General features: G+C 34.3%; 3 protein-coding genes across 4 annotated transcripts; 2 read left to right on the top strand and 1 right to left on the bottom strand.

Annotated features, from left to right (window-relative positions):
* The first annotated feature begins 132 nt into the window (after window positions 1-132).
* nito (RNA-binding protein spenito) lies at window positions 133-3,059 on the top strand. The gene is made up of 2 exons (XM_073086694.1): window positions 133-317; window positions 408-3,059. Exon 2 carries the CDS (start codon window positions 434-436, stop codon window positions 2,687-2,689), a length of 2,256 nt encoding a protein of 751 aa, XP_072942795.1. The 5' UTR covers window positions 133-317; window positions 408-433; the 3' UTR covers window positions 2,690-3,059.
* A 6,970-nt stretch (window positions 3,060-10,029) lies between these two features.
* Window positions 10,030-12,327, bottom strand: LOC140752293 (neuralized-like protein 2). The gene is made up of 2 exons (XM_073086529.1): window positions 11,426-12,327; window positions 10,030-10,729 (listed from the first exon to the last, which is right to left on the bottom strand). Exons 1-2 carry the CDS (start codon window positions 12,117-12,119, stop codon window positions 10,620-10,622), a joined length of 804 nt encoding a protein of 267 aa, XP_072942630.1. The 5' UTR covers window positions 12,120-12,327; the 3' UTR covers window positions 10,030-10,619.
* A 285-nt stretch (window positions 12,328-12,612) lies between these two features.
* LOC140752179 (leukotriene A-4 hydrolase) lies at window positions 12,613-22,180 on the top strand. 2 transcript variants are annotated; one of them, XM_073086385.1, is made up of 11 exons: window positions 12,613-12,817; window positions 14,343-14,401; window positions 15,270-15,382; window positions 16,067-16,209; window positions 16,946-17,057; window positions 17,583-17,803; window positions 18,090-18,288; window positions 19,454-19,675; window positions 20,180-20,327; window positions 20,749-20,920; window positions 21,546-22,180. In XM_073086385.1, exons 1-11 carry the CDS (start codon window positions 12,633-12,635, stop codon window positions 21,991-21,993), a joined length of 2,022 nt encoding a protein of 673 aa, XP_072942486.1. In that variant the 5' UTR covers window positions 12,613-12,632; the 3' UTR covers window positions 21,994-22,180. The 2 variants fall into 2 exon arrangements, with proteins under 2 accessions (XP_072942486.1, XP_072942485.1); XM_073086384.1 differs by lacking the exon at window positions 20,180-20,327 and adding an exon at window positions 19,996-20,143.
* Window positions 22,181-23,594: the final 1,414 nt, after the last annotated feature.

Raw genomic sequence — 23,594 nt, 5'->3', positions numbered from 1 at the left:
AGCAGGAACTGTGATATTAGAGATTTTAAGTCCCAAGAACCCAGTTACATGCTGATGGTTATTTCTAAAATGGTTATTTGCTTCATGACAACGCTATAAAATAAAATATCGATGACTCTAGCAAGTGGCAACACTAAAACCGCGCCATCCTCCATTTTATTTTGTTCCGAAATAATTTCTAAATCGTTTGTGCGGTGCAGTGCCGAGAGCATTCGAATTGTTGTATTTCTGTATGTTTTGAAGTGTTTTTAACTTTATTTTATAGTGAGAAGGTGTTGTGATCATAGCGAAGTGACTTTGGTCGCTAATTGTTTGTGGTAAGACGATAGTCGATAACTTTTTTCGCGAAGTGCTCGTTCTGGAAAGTGACGACATTTTGAAGTGACGTGTAATGTTGTGCATTTCAGATAGTGGTTCATCGTACTGAGCTTACATGATTGGATTACCGCGTAGCGATAGAGATAGAGATCGTATTACGGTGAAAATTCGTAACATGAAGAGGAGTTCGTCCAGGGACAGTATGCCGAGATCGAAAAGGACGCGTAGTAGCATAGGCAGGTACGATGACAGCTCCGACGAACGCGTCACCCCGGAACGCGTCCGCCGTCGGGTGCGTTCGCCCAGCCCCCGCGGCCGCTACGTATCGCCCCATCGCGATGATTACGTACGCTCTCGCGATGTTCGAGAGGACTCCGGCCGTCCCTATTATAAAGTGTTGTGTGTGAGCGCTTTACACCCTAAGGCATCGGACGAAATTATCAAAGACACCTTGTACAGGGAGTACAAGAAATTTGGTGACCTCAGCGTCAAAATTTCCCATGAGCTCGACGAACGCGTTGCGTATATCTGTTTCCGCAGTACAGAAGACGCGAGAGACGCTAAACATGCAAAGCCGAGAATCATTTTGTATGACAAAGTGGCCATAGTTGACCCTGTGTATGAACCCGTCAGATCAGAGTACAGAAGTAGGCCTCGAAGCATAACTCCTCCCGACTATGATCGCCCCTACACTTCTTACGCCTGGTCTCCTGTCCCCGAAAGGCGTAGGCCGCCGCCGGATGAGAGAGCTTACGGGATACCCCCAACTGTTCCGCCCCATCATAGAGATTTCCGTCCGCCAATGCATGAGTATCCAATGGCGGGTCCCCACGGTCCTCCCATGCACCACCGCCCTCCGATGCATCATCCTCCCCATCCCCACTACATGCCGCGTCCATACATGCCCCGTCCTCATCATCCACCTTTTGAGAAAATGGAAAACAAAAAAGATAAATTCCCTAACTATCTTCACCATGTTCAACCCGAAGATGATCCCTTAGCCACCAGAACTCTTTTTGCCGGTAACTTGGAAATTAATATATCTGATGAGGAACTTCGTCGTATTTTCGGACGTTATGGTATTGTTGAGGACATTGATATTAAAAGGCCCCCACCAGGAACTGGCAATGCTTTTGCATTTGTCAGATATCAAACATTAGATATGGCTCATCGTGCTAAAGTTGAGCTGTCTGGCCAGTACATTGGCAAATTCCAGTGCAAAATTGGTTATGGCAAAGCTACCCCTACAACTAGAGTGTGGGTGGGTGGTCTAGGCCCATGGACATCTGTTGCACAACTGGAAAGAGAGTTTGACAGATTTGGAGCCATTAAGAAAATAGAATATGCGAAGGGTGAAGCTCATGCCTATATCTTATATGATTCAATTGATGCTGCCCAAGCAGCTGTAAAAGAAATGAGAGGATTTCCATTGGGTGGGCCTGATAGACGCCTGCGGATTGATTTTGCTGATGTTGGCACAGGTGGACAGTTCAGACCAAAGCCATATGCTCCTCCTGTTGGTGAGGATGGAAGGCCAGTGGAGGGGTACGAAGGTTATGAAGGCACCTGGGAGGATGGTTATAGTGGTTATGGCACAGGATATAGGGGTAGAGGTGGACATCGCGGACGTGGGCGTGGTATGTATCGTGGTGCTTACCATGGTACAGGGGATTATAGGGACGAGGAGTGGAGGCGGCCGCCAGTCGATGGCGAGTACGAAGGTCGACCCCGACATTCAGGCTCCCGAGAACCGGGAGCTGATAGGTCTCGATCTCGTTCACCACGACGACGTTCCCCTGACAGTGACTCAGATGGGTCACCACGCCGAAACAATGGCATGCTAGCATCTGCCAGGACATTGCCTGAAGTTGTCAGGAAGGCTACGACAATATGGAATGGGGCATTGATCCTGAAAAACTCCCTGTTCCCAACTAAATTCCATCTTACAGATGGTGATTCTGAAATCATTGACAGCCTAATGAAAGATGAAGATGGTAAAAATCAACTGAGAATTACACAGCGGCTGCGTTTAGACCAGCCCAAATTGGATGATGTACAAAAGCGTATTGCCACATCCAGTTCACATGCTATCTTTTTGGGGGTTGCCGGATCATCAACGGCTGTTACCAATGAGGATACAAGCATTCAAACCAGACCAATGAGGAATTTGGTATCATATTTGAAACAAAAGGAAGCAGCTGGAGTTATATCTCTGTTGAATAAAGAAACTGAGGCCACTGGTGTGTTGTATTCTTTCCCACCATGTGAGTTCTCAACTGAGCTGCTGAAACGGACATGCCACAATCTTACTGAGGAGAGTCTGAAAGAAGACCATCTTGTGATTGTAGTGGTACGGGGTGGGACTGCATAGCATACGGTTAAAAGTGATGACATTATGGAAGAGACATTATAGTATAAGATCTATTTTTAAAAGCTTTTCTTTCATTTTCAGATTATACTTACATTTAGATAAATTAAACTGTGCGTGTAGTGTTGTGAGGTGTTTGTAATGTTAGTTTATGTGGAGGTTTTAAATGTTTGACCTTGTGCAGTGCTGTGTTCATCACAGTTAAGTGCAAAGCAATAATTTATCATTGTGGATTAATAAATATAGTTCTTAATAGTTTTGCTAGTACCTTGCAACAAATTGTGTAAACATTATGATGAACCATGAGTTTAGTGTAATAAGTGTATTAGGTGATGTGTAGTGTGTGTACACAATAATAGATTGTTTAATCCAATGTTGTAGTTTTTTTATACCTTGTGAATTTGTGAGTCTAGAAGTGCAGTTAAGTGAGTGGGTGCTGTTGAAGTTTGTTAAAAGTAGAATCAAAAGATTTAACGATCAAAAGTTTTGAATTTAGAGTTACTAATCAATCTGTGATTAAGTGCAGAATCACTAAATTTAGAAAGCAATGAAGCATTCAGTGAAATATTGTGAAAAATATTTTCTCAGTGTCTGTGTGTGGTGTCCAAAAGTTCCTTATTATGAAAGTTATTAGTGTTCTGAACTTTGGACAAAATATTTAAAAAGTTAGTGTTTATTTAACAAAACTGATCTGTGATTGAATACAGGGTTGAATGAATAATTAATTTCTGAAAATCTATTATAATTTTAAAGTTTAAATATCAAATCTGTGATAGTATTGCTCATAAACATAAGTGGTCTTAAGATAAGCAGTGCTGTGATGCTAAAGCTTGGTGAATCAAGGAGGAATTGCGTAAGTATTTGTAAGTATACAATCTACTTAGACTGATAAGTATTATTTTATATAGGCAAGTTAAAGTATCTATATTAGTTAATCTATAAGTATCCAGGAAAATACCAAAGAATGGACTTAGTATAAGTTATACTCTAGTTATATTCTGTCTGTGATATCAAATCAACTACTTGGTATTGTCTCTACAATCAAAGATCAAATACCCATTCTTCTAATAAGGGTGTTATTTTAGAAACACTGAACTGATTTTGACGGTAAACATATGAAACTCTGCCTTGAGCAACAAGACTAGAAAAATGCTGTCTAAAAAAATAACTGCCAAGTTAAGAGCTAACTTGCAATATTTTATATTATCCATCTTTAGTATGCATCCATAATTATACTGTGCTTCTGAATTACTTGGGCTCAGAAAGCATGATAGTTAAATTCAACCAATATTACCCTGATAATAAGTACCTACTGCCACCCTTGGATATGTGTAATCATCCCTAGATAAGTTTAGATTCCTACCTGAGCTTGGCAACTAATGCGTTTCTATCCATGAGGACTAAGTTGGAACACTTGACAAGTATTTCTACCATACCACACTCTTCAAAGCGGAATATAGCAGCATTTAACACTGCTGTTTTTAAGCAAAAATAAGTCAAAGGAGCCTTTGCGTTTTGCAAACATCCGCGTAGTACACCTTACACTTCTCTTGAATTATAGTCTTTTAGTTCTGTTATAAAAAGGACAGATTTCGCCGGTAGGTACACAATAATTTTTTAATGTAGTCCTTTGGCTCAATATCGTAGCAATACGTGTTATGATGGTATGATATATCAAAATGTATAAAGATTGATCTCCACCTCCAATCGTGTTTAAGGTTAGTTATAAAAAAGTCCGCTAGTTCCACAAACCACTAATATATTAGTGGGTCATAAATAAGAAATAAATAAAAAATCTGCTTGAAATTAAGGGTTTGTCTAAAGTAAGCGGAGCCTATATGGGGTAACTCTTTATCTTGTAATTAATTTTGTTTTTGATGTGATGGTGATGGAGATAATTCTGATGAAGAGGTAAACAATAATGTATAAAGGTGGTTACCCATTTATATATGGTCCACCATAGGAAGGTACTAAATATTTTCCATTACAGATAAATCTAGTGATTGATCTATGGATGGGTCAAAATACAAAACTGCGAGACGACGACGTAGAGTAGCGGACGTGGACTAAGTGGAACCGTGAACGAGGGACGCCTGGCCAGCAGTTTGCGTCGTAGTTTTTTGCATTACAAATTATTCACATCTCATGATTGTCTTTTAGTTTGGTATTGTGGCCCTTTAAATGTCGCAACCCTTTTTATTTCTTACTACTAGCTACAAGTCTCCTCTCAAATCCATCCATACTATTAAGCACTGCCTGCTCTTACCAACAGTTATAAATGTTCTCGCATAATATTATTTTACTTATCAAAGTTTAAATTATAAAACATGTAGAATAAACGGCATAGGTACGACAAACATAAACGTCGCAATAATGCACAAGTTCCCATGACACGAATTGCGAAATATCTATTAATTTTAGGACGTCCGCTAAAACTGGCGTATTCACATACGTGTATGGAATAAAAATTGTATGAGCAGTGCAATTGACGTGTGCGTGCGACGGGTTTTTACACACGCGGTAAGCTCGGATGCATAGAGCGTTCGTACGTTGCGGGCGCCCGCTCGCATATTGTTTCTCAAAATTTATTACACACTAGCTGACCCGGCAAACTTTGTACCACCTCGACATCTATTTATCAAATATATTTCATATAAAATATAGCTTATGTTACTCGTGGATAATGTAGCTTTCGAATGGTGAAAGAATTTTTAAAATCGGACCAGTAGTTTTTGAGCCTATTCATTACAACCAAACAAACAAAGTTTCCCTTAGCGGGTCCCACGGCATCGGAGCGGACGACTGCTACGTGCACATGCGCCAGTTTTAGCGGACGTCATTGATGTGCTGTTGAAAGTTTAAAAAAATAAAAATTAATATCTTGTTTTTTTCCAGTGTCTTCCTGCATCTTCATTTTGTTCTGGTAGTGGTAAATAGTGTATCAATCTATTATTTTACCTGTATGTAATATGTGATAATAAAAGTATCAATATATTTTTTTTGTTTTATTTCTTTCATAATACAATATTCTTAAAGACTAACAAAGTAATCGAATAATCTTATATTAAATTTTACTTACGATCTCTATTTAATAAATTAAAACTTATTTGCTCTCATTGAAATTAAATGGCGCCACCTGGTGCCGAATAAAGTGTTTTCTTAAGTAGCAATACCATCTTTTGAGGAGTAGCGGCATAAAAGTTGATTTACTTAATCGCAATATAGATGGCAGTAGTTGTGGCTTTGTAAATGTTTATATTTTACTGGGCCAAAAGTTTAATGGCTTTGTCATAGAAAATGAAACTGGATTTTTAATAATAATAGTTGTGTGTACAGTATAGTATTGTAACTGTAATAGAATGTCACCTCTATCGTGTACAATGATCGGTAGGTATTAAAAAGTACAATGGACGACTTTAAGAGACAATGCTAAGGTAGCCGAACTTTGTTTCTAAAAGAATTACCATTGAATACCAAACTTAACGTAAATTAAACGTTCACAATGAAGTGTGTGATTATTATCAATATTAATGAATCTCAAAGAAAGTACTTACTTATTTTTTCTTCTAGAAATGCAAGTACGAAAGTGAACCAGACGAATATTTTAATAACAGGGTGAATAAGCTTATATATTTACAATTTTATTAGTATGGTGATAAATAAATAAATATAGGTACTCACATGTTATAAAATATGCCTTGTTCGTCAACCCATTACTGTCCCACTACTGGGCACGGGTCTCTTCAGAATGAGGATTAGGCCATAGTCCATCGTGCTAGCCATTGGTAGACTTCACATACCTTCGAGAACATTTTTTTAAGATCCCTCTGGTTTTCTCACGATGTTACCATTTACCGTTATAGAACAAGTGATAATTAATTTATAATACGCACAAAACTTCGAAAAATCAGAGCGTGCCTGGGATTCGAACCTAGGCTATCACTGCTTCTGATTTATCTAATTTGCCTTATAAATAGATTGTTTTCGTCAAATAAGGTCGTATTTTGGTCGTCAACACCGTAGTGCGGATCGCCGTCGGTTAGCTCATCTATTTACTATAATATTACTACTATTTATACGGCTATTTAGAAATCTGAGAAAAAGAATAGCTAAGTAACAATACAAAATCCAATAAACTTTTAACTTTTTGGACTAATGGGTGTGATGACCTTATGACAGTTTTTGTAGGTTTACTCGGTCATAGGTAATTATAGACCTATTTGAAGAGCAAGACAATTTCCCAAATTAGAATAAGTACACGTGAATAATACCCTATTAAACTATTAACCTTTTGGAATACCACATTGCCTTGATCTTTGTTCTCAAGTATTCTGAATCACTGAGTCTTATGAAAAGTAGGTATATAGTGTAGCAGTAAACTGACCAGTGTGGAGGAATATTGCCTTAACTGTTATTATTAAGGAGATAATACCCAGTTAATTGCGATGTGAAGGAAACAACATACCAGATAAAATATATACCTAAAATAGCCACCTTTGCTAATATGTGGAGAGTTCGTGTCTACATAGAAAGGCAGTTTGGATGAGACGGCGTGGGTCAGTCGTCACAGTTGAGGATTTTGCGTATTGTTCAGTGGAAATTGGAGTTAACTTCAGGTTGAAAGCTACAGTGACATTACAAAGGATAAGTTGAAAAAGCTAAACGGTTGAATATTATAGAAAACCGACTTTTTATTATAAATTAATTACCAGTATCTCCGTTGTTGAATGAACTACAATGGGCTACATAAATTAAAATTAGAACACTACGCTTTATTCTTATGTTCGTAATAAGATACGGCAGATCGTGTATTGTCATATTTTAACTCAAGATTTCACTATACCTATTCGACTCCTACTCATTGGCCTTTGTCTTTATTACACGTCCGTTGACGACATGCGTCATTTAAGACCCCGTTATAATTTGAAACAATTTTCACAGACGCTTGCCACGGAACAAATATATGGATCCTTATACTGTGCACTTGCGCTGTGTAAACGCTCATACTTTGACTGCAAAAGTATACAGTAAAATATTTAGGCACTTTCATATTTATATAGGTACCTAGTATTTGTAAAAATCTTAAAATATATAAGGAAAATTAAAAAAAATCGACATTTACCTTTATATACATGTTTTAATTACTCCTTACGTATCATAATATAAGCTGCTAAGAGATATCAATAACGTTTTTTAAGAAATTTCTTTGCTAGATATTTAATTAAGGAACTATAGTTCTATTAAATATTAAAATATTCATTTATTGTAGCGTTTAACAATAAATGCTTAATAAGCTTTACGAAGAGATTGCATTCAACATAAAATGAAAAGTTCATTTCTAATATTATAAAAAACTAAAAACAATGAGATTATAAAACAATGTAAGTTTCATTTTTAATATAAATAAAACCGAATGTAATCAGCCTTCATGTTTCAAATTGAAAATTATTATTGTTAAGTTAGACTCGCTGAAGCTAAGATACAATTTTGCACAAACATACAACATATCTAGTTAAATTTGTTTAGGTACATAATTATTTGAGAGAAACTTAAATCTTAAAAGAAATGACATTTTCTTATAGGGATATGCTCCCACTTCAGTGATAAATTTTATTCAGATATTGTAATAGCATATATCTGTGTATATTTACAAAATATCAACATACATACAAAGAAAATAATTTAAATCAAGAATTTAAATTGGACTTTTTTTAAAATACTCCGAATGTTATAAAGATGAAAAGTTTCTCCTATCAAATAACTGTTTAATAGGAATCTTGATAGAAATAAGAAAAAATCATGTAGAATACATACGTTCTTGGGACTCTGCCTAATAAAAAGTTAAGGAACATGAAATAGTGGATAGTACATAATTTATTTTGTACAAATAAATAAATCTACGTAAATTTGAAAAAAGGTATAAGTACCTAAGGGTACTATGTTTCTTTACAGTTTTTACAGACAGACGTTGGACATGATTTAACAATTGTTATATGAGTACAATTCAACACAATTCTGAAATATATTTTTTTATAGATCTAAGTAAAGGAGCTACACCGTTGGTCATGGCTAAAGTGACCAAATGTCCAGTTTTCCGGTTGTCCGTCCCGGTGTCCCCAACGTTAACCGCGATTTATATGTAATTAAAAATCAGGACAAACTTAATAGGCTCTCAGGACGAGGGACGTTATCATCGAAATCGGGACTGTCCCGACAGAATCGAAAGTGTAACCACACTGGCTACATTGCTTATATACACTGCTAAATATACGATATTCTCACGATCACGATGTCTGCTTTCACCGTTAAATCATTTTGCGCGACTGGGATTTTAATTCTACAATAGATTAAAATTCATACCACTGGGACCTAACTGTTCTTCTTTGTTGCAATATAAATATAAAACACTAACTTAAATAATTTCATAATTACAAGCTTTTGACGGAAATTGAATTTGACGAACACATTTAATTGGGTCATTACAAATATCGTATGGTTTCATAGATAAAAAATAATAATTAGTGGAATCAAATAAACATATGCGATGTATGATATCGAATTGCGGGCTGGTATTAATTTTGTTTGGCGGATACTCCTTCCATCTCATACACTTAGCACAAATCATTTTCATAAATATTTTTTTTATTTATAGGTATATTGTATTTTACGCGATTGAATTCCCTTTGGTAAAATCTAATAGATACAAACATATTTTTTTCAATTATCACTTTGTAATTTCATCACAAATAGTCAATTTTAAATAAGATTTAATAAAAAGAAATATGTATGATATAAGCACCAATCGCTACTTTATGGCACCTAGTTTACTTTTCAGTGCACTAGACCAGTGTTATGAACTGATGTAATTTGCCGCCTTCTGAATATAGGTAGATATGGAAAAAAAGTCTTCCTTTACAAACTTTTGCATTATCTTAATGCCGCCAATAAACAAATGAAAAAGTTATAATTTATTTGATTTAGCGACATTACCATTTTGATGAATGCCTGACACTTAACATCTCTGGCATTATCTGCATTAGGCTTCGAACGCACTACAGTGCGTTCTCGGCCTTAGACAATAAATTCATTTGAGTCCCCAAAGGCAACATATCAACACTTGAAAGGCAAACCTTAATAAGCTATATTTAAAAAATATATACTGGTGAGTGAATTAAAGTTGAAATATTAAAAGATAAAAATAAACTCACCAAATTTTTTAATTGAATGATTGTGATTATGTGATGTAAATAATATGCAAGCTTATGTCATTTGTTTGTAAATATTTCAAGTCCAAATCATGTCTCAGTAAATTTTTTTACTCAAATTTACTTTTACTCAAAGATTTTACTCAAAGTTGCTTACTAAGAATTACATTGCAAGCGTCAATATGTGTTTGTATAAATACCTGAAAATGAAATTCCTTAAATGTTATATTCTAGATATGTTCAAGGGCTGCAATTATCATGAATTCCTTAAGAAATGCAGTAAAGCCAAATGAATTGTATAATTTCTTTCTTCATAGTTAAAAATATTACATAAATTTTAATGTCTTCTTATAATAACATCTACCTAAAGCTATTTTCACCAACACATGGCAACATAAGCCACTATACACCCACATTTTTTGAGTTCCTGCTCACAATTTACACATACCAATATTTTACATTAAAACAATTCATCTCATTTGCAATTGCTATAGTATTAAAATTGTGCAAATTAATTCATACTGAATAAACTAAAATTAAACTTTTACTAGCTATAGATACATAAATAACTAAAATAAACAATGAGTAGGCTCCAAGTATTGTTTAATTAATAACATTAATAATATTTTACAAATACAACTTCATAGCAATTGCTAATGGGACATTAATATAGTACAATTAACAACCTTATTGTCATCATAATTAGATAACATTATCACTTTTTTATTCTATGATAGTAAAAAGTCTTTTAAACACTTTGGCAAAGGCAATGATTTTACAGAGCCATTGTTTACGTATTGCAAAATTGCATCCCTGCATACACTCTGCAATGTTTTCACTGAAACAGAAAATTTAAATTTATAATTAGCACTGTTACATGCAACATTCAGTCATAGAAAAATGTACCATAGATTTTAGCCTTTCTAAATTTAATTTTAAATCAATTATTTCCACTATTTATTTATTTATTTATTTATTATAAATAAACTGACATTTTAGTGTACACAAACTTATAAGTTATTTCAAATACTAAAGACAAAGGATGGAGATTAACAATGTAAATCAATTTATTTAAGTCAATGTACTTTTTACACTTTTTAGATAATTTATTATGTATAAAATGGTCTACATACTAAAACATATACTATCATACATTATATATTTTTTAATTCTTATTAAAACTGTTTAAAGTAATTTTTTTTTTTTTTAATAATATAAGAGTAGCAGACGAGCATGCAATCCACCTGATGGTAAGTGGCTACTGCCGCCCATGGACATCTGTAATCAAACCCAGATATGATTAGATATTCCTACCTGAGGTCAGCCACAAATGCGCCGCTACCCCTGAGGACTAAGCTGGAACGCCTCGGAAAAGTCTGTCTCCCTTACCACACCATTCAAAACAGAACACAGCAGCGCTTAACACTGCCGTTATTAGGTAGAAATAGGTGTGGCGGTGGTGCCGCCGGAGTCGAACCACAAAGGGTTCTACCACCTTTAAAATATATATATATATTGCATCAATAATACAAACCTCCATACAACTGAATAATTTTCACTTGCTTAGTCGTGCCGTATACATCAACAACTGCATGTAGGGGTCCTCTTGTGTAAGGTATAGTTTTTGAGCATGGTCCCTGGTCCTCGCCATTTATTATAAAGTGCATCTCAGCCAAGTCCTGTTCATCCTTGCTAGTCTTTGGACAAGGTACAAACATGACACCAATCCGGCTACCAGCATCCATGGGGAGGATGCCCTGAGGTGTACCATTCTGGGATAACATTTGTGGCCTTAAAACCATTTTGGAAATATAACCGCGCGGAGTTTTCACGCTGGGGCCGTCACCGAGAACGGAAACTCTGGGCTCATTCTCTCGACGCCCACTGGCTCCTTGATTAACGATCTCGATGAGCACATTGTTTTGAGATTTCGAAATAGGAAATATCCATGACATACCGGTATTAGCCAGATCGGGTAGCGCGTATTGCGGGAGCCCCTTCTCTCCGAGCGCCGCCGTCTGAGGATCGAGCAACGTTAAACCGAGTCGCATATGACCGCTCCAGCCACGTTCAGTTTTTTCAATCTCCACTAAAAATATTTCTCCCGGCAATAACGGCTTCTCGCTGAAAGTCAGACCATGAGCGAAACTGGTTTTCCTATATGCAACCGTATTTTCTTCGAATAACACTATATTTGTCCCGTGATAATGGTGAAATCTAGACAACATGTTTATAAATGCTAATTAATGCTACACGTTCATTTGAACACTCGACGATACGAAATCGCTTTAAAACTAAACTGTAAAGTCAATCTGTACACTTCATTTAAAACTAACTATCAACTTTTCAAGGAAATTACGTGCGAGTTAGTCGTTCATAATTCATGTATGCAAATAAAAATAAAATTCGCATCGTACAGTTGTCTGTCAAATAACAGTGACAAATGACAATGTCAATAACATTAAGTTGAACATCATTTATATATTATGATTGTCAGTGGTTTAAAAACGATTCATATACAGTGCTTCTTTAAATTCAAATTGAATCTTAACATAAAGTGGTAGTTTATCTTAATTAGGGGTCTATCATTACCATTGATGCTATAAATCATCTATAGGTAAATATTTTTATCCGTTGTCTTAAACTGTATACCATTGAAACTTTTGCTCGAAGTTGCTCTTAAAAATACAAGTTGTCAAATACTCATGACTAGTCATGACGTATAGCTAGATGACGTAAAGATGACGGTTATCGGCAAAATTGCATTTGTACGGCATTTTCGTTTCCCTTTACGATTTTTTACAAAAAACAATCGTGCATTTTCAGTTTTGGCCAAACAAGCAAACCAATCTAATTTAAAATTTTGCAAACCAAACTTTTATTGTTTATCAGGAAATAAATACAGTACCTTCCATTTTATAAACAGGTTGGTACAATTTCGTTTTATAGATAAGCATTTTTATTAAGCTCAGGTACCTATCAATTCCTAAAGTAGAAAAGTATGCTATTTAAATATCTAAGCAATTTAACAAACACAAGTAACAATTATTTTATTGAGCAGAACGGGATAACCTTACGAGGTGTGATAACCACAAACTTGTAAATCTATAAATACACCTACATTGTCTATATAGAAATATAAGGAAAGTAAGACGAATAATGTAATAAGATTAGATGTATATCTCAAATTACAGTGCGCCTAACCTGTACTTGTATGATCTTCTTATATATACAATTTTCGTGTAACAATGTTAGTTACTGTATTCCTCCAAAACGCCTTTACCGATTTGCACCAAATTTTATATGCATATTCAGTAGGTCTGAGAATCGGCTACTATCTATCATATTCCTAAGTGATAAGGGTCGTTCACCCTTAACATTTTTTTATTTATATGGCATTACAAAGTTTGCCGGGTTAGCTAGTAATGTAATAAAAAGAATGATATATTTTTGTAGGCTTCCATTTGAATTGCATTTAAACATTGAGTTTAATATACAGTGTCCTTTTAGTGGTGTAGCTCTAAACGACATATAATGTGTATAAAATGCAAATATATAGCAAGGTATTACGTTCAGGCACTTCGCTTTTTGATATCAAATAGCCCAATGGAGCAAGAGTTATGTAATTTTAATAACAAACCAGTTTTCATATAAGATAGTGTTTGTATACACTTATATTATCTATCAGATTTACCTATGCAACTAACAGCTATGTAGTAATACCCTAGTGGCTGAAATGAAGTTGATCAAGATGTCCAAAGTTCAAATCCTAAGCATGCACCTCTGATTTTCTAAAGTTATGTGTGTATTAGAAATTAATTACCACTTGCTTTAACAATGTATTATTTAAGTTTTAATTTATTCTGATACAAGACAATATTATTATAATATGTTTTAGTATTTTAATATGTATATTAGCTTGGAAAAGTCATTTTGAAAATACTAACACATTAATATTACTGATTTCTATATACACCAAAAAAAAAACATTTTATATATTTTTAACATAAATGTAGCCTTGATATATATGTATCTCATCCCTAAAATCACGATAATATACATGTATTGAGTATTACGTCGGTAACTGTTTTGTTTAGATATTATTGCTCTAGCTCATTGGTAAGTTACATGAGCATTGATTCAGAAAAAATGTATCTAAAATTGTAATACCTGATTGACTGGTTTTATTCTGTATTTTTCCTTTAAATGTCGTCACAGCAGAAATCTAATCTAACCATGCCTTCATATTCATAACATATTGCATAACCAATTCATGTTATAACCATGTCTATATAAATATAAAAAGTGATTGTCAATTTTCCTATCAAGCGTGACAATAGATAGAGTATAACCATTATACAACAGTATCTGGTTACGGATAGACCACTCACGATGGATAAGTGGAGCATAAAATTCTTCTGTATAATATTTTTTATTTTTTTGTTTTTTAGCTCAGCTAAAGCAATGGGTGCCTTAAGTCCAATGGATCCATCCTCGTATTCACGACCTGGTATGTATTCTATATTCATTTTTTTTGTTGTATAAAAATAGTTTTAAATTTATTTATAGTTGCATGTAATATTATTGTAGATTATTTTTAATATTGATTACAATGGGCGGATCTAATGTCTAGTTGCATTGTCTACTAATTATCCCTAGCAATAATATATAATTAGTACTATATAATATGTATAATAATTATTTTCTATAATTATTATTTTTAAAATGATCTTTTTTAAATTATCTTATTTCATAATGCATAATATTTTTTTTTAATTCTTTATTTTATTTATTCTTATTTCATTATTTTATATTTAATATTCATATAAATCAAGTATTACAATGTTTTGGTTAATAATTATATCTATTTTTAAATGTAGGTTTGTAGATACTGCAGACCTTGTGTACTTTTTCTAAAAAAAATTGGGTCATTTAAATGTTTGGCTCTAAAATGTTTTATGTTGCCATATTTAGTTACAATTCTTAATGTTTCTACTATGGTTATTACAGCTTTATTTATAAAAAGAGGTATTGTGTTTTTTAATTAAATAGAATTTTCTAATCTGGTTAATTTTCTTCTTATGTTGAAACCAGGCTTAAACCCTCTTAAAACAAAATATTGGCCATGACTATGAAGATCAAATCTTTAATGCCAATCCAGACCTCTTAGGAATAAGGCGGGTTTAGATAAGCTTTAGTCAACCACAGTGGCTAGATATTATCATTAAGAATTTTGTGAACTCCTTGAGATAACTTCTGTCATGTAAAATTTCCGTAAAAATGTTCCTGCACCATTAAAGGAAGTACATTAAGTTGATTGTTTATTGTCGTATCATACATAATTATGTATTATTAATTTATACATTATTTTGTTTCAGAATTGGCTGTGATTGAACATGTAAACTTAGAATTCAATATAGATTTTGAGAAACAAGTATTATATGGGGTAGCAGTTCTTAACTTTAAAGTATTCCAAGATATTGATGAAGTGGTATGTATATTCTTTTATGTATATTTTTGGTGGTTATACTGTTTCTGTTCTACAGTTTTCAAATTTTAATTACAAGTTTTTTTTGTAGCATATCTTTGCTTTGAGAGATAGTTACTACCCTGGCCAAGTGTGAATTGATAGACTTTACACTTAATAAATAACAATTTTATAAAACACAAGTGTTTTGGTGTTCTGACAATAAACAGTTGTACATTTCATCTCCTAATATCTAAGAACTGCTCTTAAAGATAATAACATCCACTGTACATATCAATTTTGGATAAGCATTACTATTAAAATGATTGGCATTATCACCACTTGTCAATACTATTTATAATTTATGTACATTTTGAAACTTCTCAAAATTATCGATAAATAAAATATAAATATAAAATGTGAAGAGGATTTTGAGTAACTCCCATTTTTAAATCCAAGCTTATTTGTATGACCCCAAAATGACACCCTATGCTTTTTAAAGGAAGAGATTATAACTTGTACCTTAATTGTGAGACCGTTTTCTAACAGTGGGACTTTCACAAACTTTTCATTACATTATTTCACAAGCTTAAAGCTTAAAGCTTTTATAATTATATGGTGAATTATTTTGTGCCTTAAAAATTTAGACATTGTGTGTGAATTCTTAAAAACAGTCTATTTTTTTTTATTATATGGTTGTTATTTCAGATATTAGATGCTAGTAATTTAACAATAGAATCTATAGAACTAGAAGATGGTACATCTTTAAAATATACAGTGGATGACCCGATTCCTAATTTCGGTTCAAAATTATTGATAACTCTAGCAAATACTGCTACCGCTGGAGAAAAGTAAGTACTTATTTCATTGCATACAAAAATTTATTATATAGTATTGTTGTGTTTTTTAAGTTGTATTTGTTTAAGACTCATACAAGGAAAGTATTGGTGATATGTTTTTTTTTTTGTAATGGAACCTGTTAAGCTAGAGGGTTATGTTACAATGATAATAATATAACAATTTATTATCGATTTATAGATATGACTTATTACACTATGCAATTTGATATTACAAATGAAATAGTTTTGTAATTAATTTGTCTCCTAATAGTTTCATACGCTCTTTCATATAATTTGTTATTATGTGCTTACATAAGTACACACACACTTTTATTTTATTTTATAGTATTTATAGTGTATAATAGTCTATTAGAATTTTTAATGCTAAATAGAAATAAATAAAAATAGTCAAATAAAATAATTTCATATTTTCAAAGACTATCCTCTTGATCAAAGGAGTGAATTAAGAAATGAAGATACAGAGACAGTGTTGAAAGATGATTCAATTGATACAAAGGTTTCTATTACTCACAATGAGACCATATCCTTACCAATGTGTGGTGCCTTCAAACAGATAAATTTTACAGAAGAAATAAATGAAAATGATGATGTAGAAAAGATATATAGTTTTTGTATTTGTGCGAAACAAATTCATAGCAACTCTCAGGAAGGGTTAGCATACTTTTGTACAAAGTTTGGCTTTTTTATACCTTTTTTTGGAATGGTCTTAACATTAATCTGTTTTCAGATTAAAGATAAGGATAAAGTATAGCACGTCTCCAACAGCAACCGCATTGCAATGGTTGGAACCAAATCAAACATCAGGGAAAAAGTATCCCTACTTGTTCAGTCAATGTCAGGTAAGTTTCAAATTAATTATAAAAGTTATTAATTCAAATGAATAAGCGTATTACACCTAAATTACTCCTTGTAAAATCTATTTCTTTACAATTTAAGGTTTCGCTTTATATAATATAAATGCTATATATTAACGTTTTGGTTGTAATTTTTTACAAATTTGTACAAATTTTAATTTCACTGACATATGTATTATATGTAACTAGCTGACCCAGCAAACGTTGTGTTGCCATATAAATAAAAAAGTTAAGGGTGAACAACCCTTATCACTTAGGGGTATAAAAATAGATAGTATCCTCAGACCTACTGAATATGCATATAAAATTTGGTTAAAATCGGTAAAGCCGTTTCGGAGGAGTATGGTAACTAACATTGTGACACGAGTATTTTATATATAAGATATATAGACTTGGGCGAAAAAAAGCGCAAATAGCTTCCTTTGTCTTGTGCCTTGTAATTTTTCGCTATATTGATTATAAAAGATCGTTATTCATAAGTTAACATAATAATATTTATTTTATTCCCAGCCAATCCACGCCCGCTCGATCCTGCCCTGCCAAGACACGCCAGCTGTGAAGTTCACGTACGAAGCGGAGGTGACAGCGCCCGAAGAGTTCACAGTTCTCATGAGCGCCATCCGAGGCGAGAGCAGAAGCGCCAAGACTAAGTTCAGGCAGCCCGTGCCCATACCCTCCTACCTCCTGGCAATAGCTGTGGCTGTCTTGGAGTCTAGGGAACTTGGACCCAGGTTAATATTAATTTTGGTTAAATACATGATTTTGATTTGTAGAGGTGTAATTACTCTGGCATAAAAAAAGACGCTTTCTACAAAGTCTCACACGAGGATTCCCTGTATGTATGTGTGTATGCGCGTATAAGTGTGCATGCGTGTGTATGTGTGTTTGCGCATATAAGTGTGCATGTGTGTGTATGCGCGTGTAAGTGTGCATGCGTATGTATGGGTGTATGCGCGTGTAACTAATGGGCGTTAATCGTGCATTATATTGATGTTATTACCTTATCCATTCTTTCAGGTCCCACGTATGGTCAGAGAAGGCCGAGATCGAGCAAAGCGCTTGGGAGTTCGCCGAGACCGAGAAGTATCTGCAAGCGGCCGAGAAACTCTGCGGGCCGTACCAGTGGACGCAGTACGACCTACTAGTACTGCCACCTTCCTTCCCCTACGGCGGCATGGAGAACCCCTGTCTCACCTTCGTTACACCCACGTTGTTGGTGAGTGTTTTTATATGTAACTGCTGACTGGCTAAAATCTTTTATATGGGGATCTCGGCAACAATATAATTAAGTAACCTCATAAGTATAAGTACAAATAACAATTGGCCAAAATGAAGTCAGTTAAAAGAAAAAGAGTTACAATCATGTGAACACCAGAATTATTTCTATACATAATAGTGAAAGTAATAATACGCCAGGCTTTCGAGACTATCTCGAAAGCCTGGCGTAGGATGACTATAAATTATAAATTACAAAAAAATATAAGTTATCTTTATCTCAAAAGTATTTGAAAATCTTTGAACAATACTTTCAGATATTTTTTTCTTTCAGATGCAAAACCATAAAAAGTTTTAACAATAGCTATTCTATTATAGTATAATCACGTGATAATATATCCTTGTGGCCAACAACAATCAGAGTTTTATTACATGATTTACAGGCATGCAGAGATTTATCGTTACACATCATAAATAATATTGTGCCTTATTGTTTATCGCATTAAATGTACTACACCATTTAATCTAATAGTAAAAAGTCAGTACAATTGAAATAATACGTATATAGCATGCGTTATGTAGATTTTTTTAAACGGTAACAGATAAAAAGTAAATAACGTTGTCATTTGAAATTCGGCCTCCAAACCTGGAGGTCGGAGCTTCGAATCTCAGGCAAGCACTTTGATTTAACGGTGACAGAAAACATCGCGAAGAAACTTACATACCTGAGAATTCCGAGATTAACTGATGTACCAATGTATCCATGTGAATGAAACTGGCAGTACTTGGCATGGCTTTACATCGCATCTATAGTGCCATGCGTCATATGAAGATCCGCGTAGACGTGGTCGGGCGACATCTTGTTATTATCTATTTTCAGAATCAGACTAGATTCATTATTTCTTAAAAAACACTTTCTGTCAATACAGCCATCTAACATTGATGCTTTTATTTGACTATGAAGCAAAGTTTCTCTAGTGGAAAAAAAATATAAATATTTAGTAAAATTAAATAGAATAATTATTTTATTTTATTTATTTATTCATTAAAAAAAGGTTCTACACGTTGGGTGATGTGTGGACCTGTATCTACACTGATACACAGTAATGGGTGAAACAATAATCATTATTGGTTCGTAACTAAAGGCGATATTATTTTCCATACAGGCTGGTGACAGGAGCCAAGCAGATGTTATAGTCCATGAGATCATGCACAGCTGGACAGGCAACCTGGTGACCAATAGGAACTTCGAACACTTCTGGCTGAATGAAGGTTTCACCGTTTTCCTAGAGAGGAAAGTGGGTGCCTCCCTCATTAACGACTCTGCTGAGGCTAAGCGCAGCAGGGACTTCCATAGCTTGCTCGGACTACAGGAGTTGAGCGAGACGGTATGTTAAGATTGGTACATTTAATTAAAGAAAAAAAGTAAAATAAGTTGTAGTTTCACACAAATTGCTTATCAGTTGTCTAAACTATATTTACATCAAAAACTAGATCAAAAAGCGCGATTCTTCCATTTACATTGTACATTGTATGATTTTGTTACATAAAATTTCATTTTTAACATTATGTTTATTAGCTGAAGAAATATTTATTTTATTTATAATGGGCAAAAATATCTAATTTCGAAAATCATCTCATTCATAATCATTTACTCATTCTGTAATATAATCCATTCATTCATACATTCATTATCTGCACTTTGCAGATAAACAGTAACCTTGGTATCACGAACCCACTCACACAATTGGTGCCAGATTTGGACGGAGTACATCCAGATGACGCATTCTCAAGAGTGCCCTACGAGAAGGGCTCTCTGTTCCTCCGTTACTTGGAAGACCTCGTTGGAGGCCCCGGTAAGGTTCATCATCTTATCATTGACTATATTTTAGATGAATGAGGAGTTGGGTGTGGAGAATCCGTTGACACGACTCGTGGTCAACTTGGTTGGGGTACATCCCGACGACGCTTTCTCAACTGTGCCTTACGAGAAGGGATCCCTGTTCTTGCGGTACCTCGAAGATCTGGTCGGAGGACCCGGTGAGACTGCAATCCAGATTTTATTGTACTCTGATAGATTTATTATTTTTACGAATTGATTTCATTTGGTTAGAGCGTAATGTAATACAATAACATTTTTTTATTCTTACACATACCACTCTTAAATACATCATATATATTGTTTAGTTGTTCCAAAGATAAACTATATTTATGCTTTAATAAAACTAGAATTATGGGCGTACTATAAAAAAAAAAACGAAGTCACAATATCCTTTAAAGGCATGCCTATTATTTCTATACTTGCCATAAGCAAAAAGTGTAAAAAAGCAATACAAAATGCATCAAAATTTGTACTTAATAATCTCAGTCAGCAGTCATACATTAGTAAGCCCAGTGATTGAATCTTCATGAGTGCTTGAACAATACTTTGTTATTAATTTGTGCCTTATTTCTTTTTTAGAAGTGTTTGATGAATTCCTCACCTCCTACTTGAATCATTTCCAAAGGAAATCATTGGACACTGACGAGTTCAAGGCGTACCTTTTGAATTTCTTTAAGGACAGCGATAAACTAGAAAAAGTTGATTGGAACACCTGGCTGTATAAAAGTGGAATGCCTCCGATTATTCCTCAGTAAGTTTGATTTGTACCTTTTTTCTAAAAACCTCATAAAAACGTGTCTTTCCTTATGTAAATTAGTAACTGACGTGACTTGCAGCAGCCCCTGGAAAGCTGTATCCAATGTATTAATGTATAAAATATGCATATATTCAAGAGGGAATTGATTGGGTGGGGATCTTGATAGTGGCTGTGAGTCTATTAGAATGCTATATATTTTCCAATAAAGATGAATTATTTACGTTATAACAATGTATATCAACACAATTAAAATATAGTACTTGGCTTAGGCAAAAAGCAGTGATAGCCTAGTGGTTAAGAAACTCCGCCTCTCGATCGAGGGGTCCGAGGTTCAAATCCCACCTCTGATTTTTCAAAGTTACGTGCGTATTAGAAATTAATTATCACTTGCTAAACGGTGAGGTCTAAAGGAAAACATCGCGAGGAAACCTGCATACCTGAGAGATTTATAAAAAAAAATCTCAAAGGTATGTGAAGGTCTACCATTACGCACTTGGCCAGCACGGTGGACTATGGCCTAATCCTTCTCATTATGAGAGGAGACCCGTGCCCAGCAGTGGGACAATGGGTTGTTGATGATGATGATGATGACTTGCTTAGTAATTTAATTATTATGCAGATACGACACATCAATGACGAAGGCGGTGACGGCGCTGCTCGCGGACATCGAGCAAGAGGACCACGTATTCACTTACGACGACATTAAAGCATTTACCCCACACCAGTTGATCAACTTGTTGCAAGACTTAATAGACAGAGATCCGTTACCGTTAGACAGTATTAGAAGTCTAGGAGAAGCATACAAGCTAACAGGCAGCAAAAACAGTGAAATAGTCTACAGATGGCTTCGACTATGCATCAGAAGCAAAGATGATACTAAATTAAGTGATGTGTTCGCGTTTGTAAACTCCCAAGGACGGATGAAGTATGTGAGACCAATTTACAGAGACCTCTATGCTTGGGAGGATGTCAGGAGCCAGGCGATTGAAAATTTCCTCAAAAACGAACCCTACATGATGCATGTGTCTGCTTATACTGTAAGGAAAGACTTACATCTCAGTGAATAAATATAACATTTTCATATATTTTTATAATGTTTTTCTTACCACTATGGTATGTTATTTTTATATGCATCTGTTATTGTAATTGGTCATTGTTTATTTAAACGCTGACAGTAATTGTAAATTTATATATACATAATTAAGTTGACATTCAACTGCAAGTTCATAGTTTCATTAAAGTGATTAATTTTAATTTGTTTTTGCTTGTACTATCCTTTATATACCCTCTACTTTAAATCACAAATTTACAAATAAATAAATCTTTACAAATAAATAGTCGTTTGTAATTTCAAATAACAGCTTTTTACTAAATGAAAGTATACATACATACATATTATGATGCTAAACATCAAAAAACAATTTAAAAAATGTTAGATTTGCTTGTTCTGGCTAATATCTTTGAAATAATTGGACTGATATTTACGGAACTTTTACTGACAGTTATTTGATGATATAAGGAATAACTTAGGGTACTTTTATTTTAGAATAAGAATTAGGGTTCCACGCAAAATAAACCCCGTGAAACAGACATCATCTCAAGATTATTTACACGTAAGTTATGTATTGCGTCGGAATGCAGCAGCCAGGATACAGAAAGACCGAATAACGTATTTAATCAAAACCGAATATTACATGTTTTGGATTAAATCCAACCTAAACTATGACTAACTATCCTAAGTGACTTGCTGGGGCAATGTTAGCGCCCAGAGTGAATTCCCACGTTCGGGACTATACGATGGAAACGGAGTGGTGGTGCGGAGTCAGCGTTCCCACGGCACGGCGGCGGTGCAGGATCAGATGTCTTCTTCATAATTTTGTTTAAGGCGAATGCCTAACTATGGCGGTTAAGGCCAATATATAACACGTAAAGACCGGAGAAACCGCGCCCTTATTCAATAATAACAATTTATTGGCTGGCATGGGCATTTAAAATAATGTAATAACATGAGGTTATTTCCTAGATTTATTTAATTTAAGTACTATTTGGTTAATTATAATATTAATTACTTAATATGATGCTTTCACCTGCAGCTCTCATAGTACTCACATTCCTATTATTTTTTCAAATTTTAAATATACCAAACATGCATGCATCAGACCTCGATGGTCAGTGGCTACTACCGCCCATGAACCTTAGGTCAGCAGTGTCCGTGAAACTAGCACAGCATTTGCCAGCAGAGCACTAAAAAATAAGAGTTCTATTCGCATGCACATGAGTTCTATAGTTCCTGATAGTTTACAGGAATAGTTCTGGCGATTTCACGGAGATAAAGCAGAATGAAATAATGCTCTGCTAACTTCACACAGCAGAGCATTTTCTACAAAATTGAAAAAAAAGCTATTGATTAGTGTAATTAGCTAATATCTGGAGTTCCTAATAGTTTTCAGTGATAGTTCTCGCGAAATAAACTTAAAAAATAATTTATAGATAAAATAAATAAACAAAAATTTAACCAAAAAAATAAAATATGGAAAAAGGTTATTTAAAAGTGGAAACTCGTCGATTTTGCAAAGACTAGTAATAAAATGATACATTTGTACAATAACTGACCCAGGAACTCACACTAAAGTGCCAGCACAGCATACTAGAATAGTACAAATCGGAA

The sequence above is a fragment of the Epargyreus clarus genome, unplaced genomic scaffold (genome assembly GCF_041222505.1).
Source record: "Epargyreus clarus isolate Ecla_fem2 unplaced genomic scaffold, WU_Ecla_fem_2.2 ptg000024l, whole genome shotgun sequence".
Classification (NCBI taxonomy): domain Eukaryota; kingdom Metazoa; phylum Arthropoda; class Insecta; order Lepidoptera; family Hesperiidae; genus Epargyreus; species Epargyreus clarus.
The sequence above is the reverse complement of the archived record's forward strand: the minus strand, read 5'-3'. Positions and strand labels throughout refer to the sequence as shown.

Excerpts from the sequence above, each read along its gene's own strand:
- nito (XM_073086694.1), top strand. The coding sequence starts at position 434 with ATGATTGGATTACCGCGTAGCGATAGAGATAGAGATCGTATTACGGTG.
- LOC140752179 (XM_073086385.1), top strand. The coding sequence starts at position 12,633 with ATGACGGTTATCGGCAAAATTGCATTTGTACGGCATTTTCGTTTCCCT. Across the intron at positions 18,289-19,453 it reads TCGTTACACCCACGTTGTTG|GCTGGTGACAGGAGCCAAGC; the intron begins GTGAGTGTTTTT and ends TTTTCCATACAG. Across the intron at positions 19,676-20,179 it reads TACAGGAGTTGAGCGAGACG|ATGAATGAGGAGTTGGGTGT; the intron begins GTATGTTAAGAT and ends ACTATATTTTAG.
- LOC140752293 (XM_073086529.1), bottom strand. The coding sequence starts at position 12,119 with ATGTTGTCTAGATTTCACCATTATCACGGGACAAATATAGTGTTATTC. Across the intron at positions 10,730-11,425 it reads AATTATTCAGTTGTATGGAG|TGAAAACATTGCAGAGTGTA; the intron begins GTTTGTATTATT and ends TTTCTGTTTCAG.